Raw genomic sequence first — 4,829 nt, forward strand, 5'->3', positions numbered from 1 at the left:
TCATCATCAGCATTATCATCATCATCATCATCATCATCATCATCATCATCATCATCATCAGCATTATCATCATCATCATCACCATTATCATCATCATCATCATCATCATCATCATCATCATCATCATCGACGTCTTCGTCGTCATAATAATTCTTACCATAATCATTATTGGTATCAATTGTGTCCACCATCATTATCATGATCAATATTATTATTATTCTGCCTGTCCCAAACACACACACACACACATATATATATGATAGTGGGTTCAAATCTTTTTATCCTCTGTGAGGACTATTAGATCAAAGAAAAGGAAATCTATATATATATATTTCCTTTTCTTTGATCTAATAGTCCTCACAGAGGATAAAAAGATTTGAACCCACTATCATTAATCTCTAATATCTCTGACATTTTTGTATCACAAAAAGAAACAATGTATTTACATTCCACAACTAAAATAAATAAATAAATAAATAAACAACTGATAAAATATATCAATAAATACATTAATTAAATAAATACATTTATTAATAAAAAATAAGACAATTGGAAAATGATAAAAGTACCACTAATATTCACTAAATCTTTTAACTTTCCTTGAAAATTTGAAAATGCAACAAAATAATGCAAGACATTTATTGTTTAATTAAATAAAAATGAAATAAGACAACTAGTGGGGAGTGGGATGAAAGAAAGACTAACAACAGCGCCATCTTTACTCAAATAGCGGATGGCAGTATAGGATAGCACCGAAGGCCACAGAGACTCACTTTCTCTGAAGCAGAACCAGCGTGAGGAAAAGTATGGGCAAATGTGTTGCCCCCATCGAGTAACATGCACCACCCGCTACTCGAGGGACACGAATCCACTGTGTAACTCATATACCCAGTTTGTATTGAAGCTCTGTTGGAATAGAATTGTGCCTCTTGCGGCAAATACACTTCTTTGCCATCAGACAGATGAAATTTTGTTCCGGGAGGAAGATGGAATAAAGCTTTCATATTGTTGTATCGTCTAGCGAATTCGGCACCATCCGGGAGAGTAAATGTCATTTGTGGCGGGAGAGAAGTAACGATATGAGATGGTCAGGGTCTGGAACTGATAATGTGGTTTCTTCATCCAACGGTTCATCGACGTAATATACAGAAAAAGAGTCGGCGCCATCTTGTAGATTGCTGTCATCAACTCTTTCCAAATTAGATGCTCTAGCTTCTATTAATTGTTTGTCGTCTAGATTAGCAGTTTCGTTGTCACCTAATGAAGGAATCGAATTCGACATGTCTCGTTTGGATTTTTGATGAATATCAGGGTTTGAACAAATAGACGTTGAATCACCAGGAAGATTTGCAAGAACTGAAGAACATGATTGGTTACCGGTTACGGGTATGGGATCACTACAAACACTGGATGCAGTGGAAGTCTGTAACGTGTGCAAAGAATTCATTCCACTGGTCTGCGTAGAACATTCCTCGAGAGTTAAAAGGTTGGTTTGATTTGATAGCTCCGCCATATTATTGGGATTGAGGTTTCCAGTAGAGTCATCGTCAATGATTTGTTCAGACTTTTCAGAATCATGAAGATCCTGCCCATGAGCTTGAACAAAGTCCATCATCGGAACCTCTGACAAAGACCTGTAAGGCAATATGCATTCTGTCTCATCCTCGAACAGAATTGGATTATTTATGGAGTACTCGTCACCTGTAGGAACTGTTAAATGAAGGACTTGACCCATGGTTATCGTTTTACTGCACCCGTGAGGATGGGATATCAAAACAGCAGGCCCCTTTAAAGAGGAATCATTCCAAATCACAGAGTCGTGTCGTTGTTTTATCAGAGCCTGCAACGTCTCCGCTAATTCTCTATCATGCGTCACGCAAATAACAAATGCCATTTTTTCTCTGTCTCGCTCGACTTGCGGATACATTTTTACTCCATACAAATATCTTGCTTTCTCAGAACGAGTTTCATCCGAATCATAAAAGCACTCAATAATTGATCTCTTTGCTTCAGAGGAATCATAAATCACATGAATGGATGTGATGACAGTAAAATACCAACTCTGACTACTTAGTGGCTCATCCGATTGTTGACAAAGAAGACAAAGACATTCGGCTTTTTCGGATTTGTCAAGATCTTCAAGATCCTCGCCTGGAGTAATCGAAAAAATATATCCTGAACCATAGGTCACCTTACGTAGACTCCCTCGGAATTTGAAATTTGGAAACTTTGCCTTCGTGCCCTGAAATGTTTCTGGTCTATCCAGACTTACATATTTCACTTTTATCTTCACTGTTAGTTCAGCCCACAATAGAATAGAATTCAATTTCTCAACAATCCGATATTCATCCGGAATGTCGTCTAATTTGAATTTTGTGACAGGAATGAAACCCTCATGCCCTGGATTCTTTTCACAGTTCATCGACTTAATGTCTCCTCCTTCTTCTGCAGTGAACGAACCCACTAAGTCCATAGAATCTGTTTGACAAAAAGAGAAATAAGAGATAAATAGATATTTGAATAAATGAATTTTAAAAATATATGAATTTCAATAAAGTTATCCCGATACTCAGTAGGTAGAGACATGTCTCACGTGCAACAGGACTAATATAGTTCCTAGGTTTAGCCGTGATGTTTCCCCCTGAATCCCATGTCCAGCCAGCAGTGATTGGGTAGCTAAGTCTGTAAGGGTAAGATCTAGCGGGAGGTATTGTAATTGGCTAGCGTCCTATCCAAGTCAAGCAAACAATTGGCATTGTGCATGAATTCAGGATGGGCTCCAGTTCCAAAGATCGTATTGGACTTATTCTATTCTGATCGGATGTCGGACTTTTCGGAATAAACGATGATAACGATTTTGATGGAGTATTTTTTATAACTTGACTTTGTAAAATCAAAATTCCATTGGAATAGTATCAAGATAGAGGTAGTTCATAATAAAGGAAGCATCCTTTCCAAGCGATAGCGGATGTGTGTTTCATAGAAGTAGAAAGAATGAAAGCGAGAGGTAGTGAGAGAGAGAGAGAGAGAGAGAGAGAGAGAGAGAGAGAGAGAGAGAGAGTGAGAGAGAGAGAGAGAGAGGAGAAAGAAGGGAGGGGGGAGGGGGGAGGAGGGATGAGAGAGAATCTCATTCAAGCCATTACATCTCCAGATAGTTTGTGCGGCTTTTCTCTTATAATAGTGTCATTCGTCTTGCGACTTGTAGATTGAAGGCTCAAATCTTGGCGTGGGTGGCGAAAATTAAACCCTATGAAAAGGCTCTTTATTCAAAATTTCTCAACATATTCAGGTATGAAATAAATAACTGAATACCGTTGAATTGAGTCTGTTATCATTGTGCTGGTGACGATACTCTCATTAAAGAAAAATAATATTTTTTCTTTCATTAAGGCCGAAAATCTTTAACTTTCAAACATCAACCGATTGAATTGACCATCAACTTGTCAAAACGTCACAAACTTGAGACTTTAAAAAGTCACAGGCGTGAGATATTTCAAGTTGAGGTCATTTTGATAAATCGATATAATTTGAAGTAAACATGTTCTGATAAAACAATATTTTTAAAATTTAGCCAACAGCAAAGACAACCAAAACGAAAAGGTTTTAAAAAACAACGAAGTACTTAAAAGGAACGTTTCAAGCTAAAACCCTTCTTCAGCCAACAAAAATGATTAAAACTTCCATACTTCACGTAAAAGTAGTTCTGTTACTTGAACCAATTTATTCGTACTTCTACGGATTTTTCATAGCATTGTGCAATTAATCCTCTGATTACGGAGTGATGTCCTCTTAGACTACATAAATGCTGGTCGTCAATAAAGATCATCCATCCTCGCTCTTTTTACGCCCCGTAATCCTAAGAATCTGTCTATTCATCCTGCTAATAAAATAGTTTTGCCACGTTATGATTCAATATGTAACCTATTCATTGTATATTTATTGATCATGAGGACTGTTTATAGACTTCCAATGAGTTTTCAACCGGAATGGAGAATGGTATCCCGTCAGGACTTTTGCTTCCCATTGGGCCCAATTCATATTATATATAGGATTTTGTCATACACACCTGGGACATTTGACAGTTTTCCAGTCGCTCCATCTTCATTTATATCCTCACCAGCATCTGGATCCATGATAATACAAGGCAATATTACGTACCGAGGTCCGAAGTCTCAGGTGACAAGGCAGGATTGATGCATTGAATAGGGTTTTAGCTATTCTGTAACGAAATAAAAAACAGCATTTTGTTTTGAGTAGTAGCTTAGTCTAGAAAAAAAAAGAGATTAATTAAAATTTATCGTAGAAAAATGATGTTCCTATCGCCTCTCTTTATTAATATCAATTACAACGATGGTGATGATGATGATGATGATCATGATGATGATGATTATGATGATGATGATTATGATACTGATGATGATGATAATAATAATAATAATAATAATAATAATAAATAATAAATAATAATAATAATAATAATAATAATAATAATAATAATAATAATAATAATAATAATAATAATAATAATAATGATAATAATAATAATAAAAATAATAATAATAATAATAATGATGATACTACTACTACTACTACTACTACTACTACTACTACTACTACTACTACTACTACTATTACTACTACTACTACTACTACTACTACTACTACTACTACTACTTAATAATACTACTACTACTACTACTACTACTACTACTACTACTACTACTACTACTAACTACTACTAATAATAATAATAATAATAATAATAATAATAATAATAATAATAATAATAATATAATAATAATAATGATGATGATGATGATGATGATGAT

At 35.2% G+C, this 4,829-nt stretch overlaps 1 protein-coding gene across 1 annotated transcript in view; it reads right to left on the reverse strand.

Moving 5' to 3' along the window:
• Window positions 1-495: 495 nt before the first annotated feature.
• LOC144967833 (uncharacterized) overlaps window positions 496-4,829 on the reverse strand; it is an 11,578-nt gene continuing 7,244 nt past the window's right edge. Inside the window, exons 2-3 of the mRNA XM_078905509.1 lie at window positions 4,067-4,219; window positions 496-2,478 (exon numbers count right to left, since the gene is read on the reverse strand). Of these exons, the coding sequence (XP_078761635.1) occupies window positions 1,052-2,478; window positions 4,067-4,133 (1,494 nt within the window). The 5' untranslated portion in view covers window positions 4,134-4,219 and the 3' untranslated portion in view covers window positions 496-1,051. The remainder of the gene's footprint in view (window positions 2,479-4,066; window positions 4,220-4,829) is intronic.

This window comes from Berghia stephanieae, chromosome 3, assembly GCF_034508935.2.
Source record: "Berghia stephanieae isolate SIO BIC M18660-M18661 chromosome 3, UCSD_Bste_1.3, whole genome shotgun sequence".
NCBI lineage: Eukaryota > Metazoa > Mollusca > Gastropoda > Nudibranchia > Aeolidiidae > Berghia > Berghia stephanieae.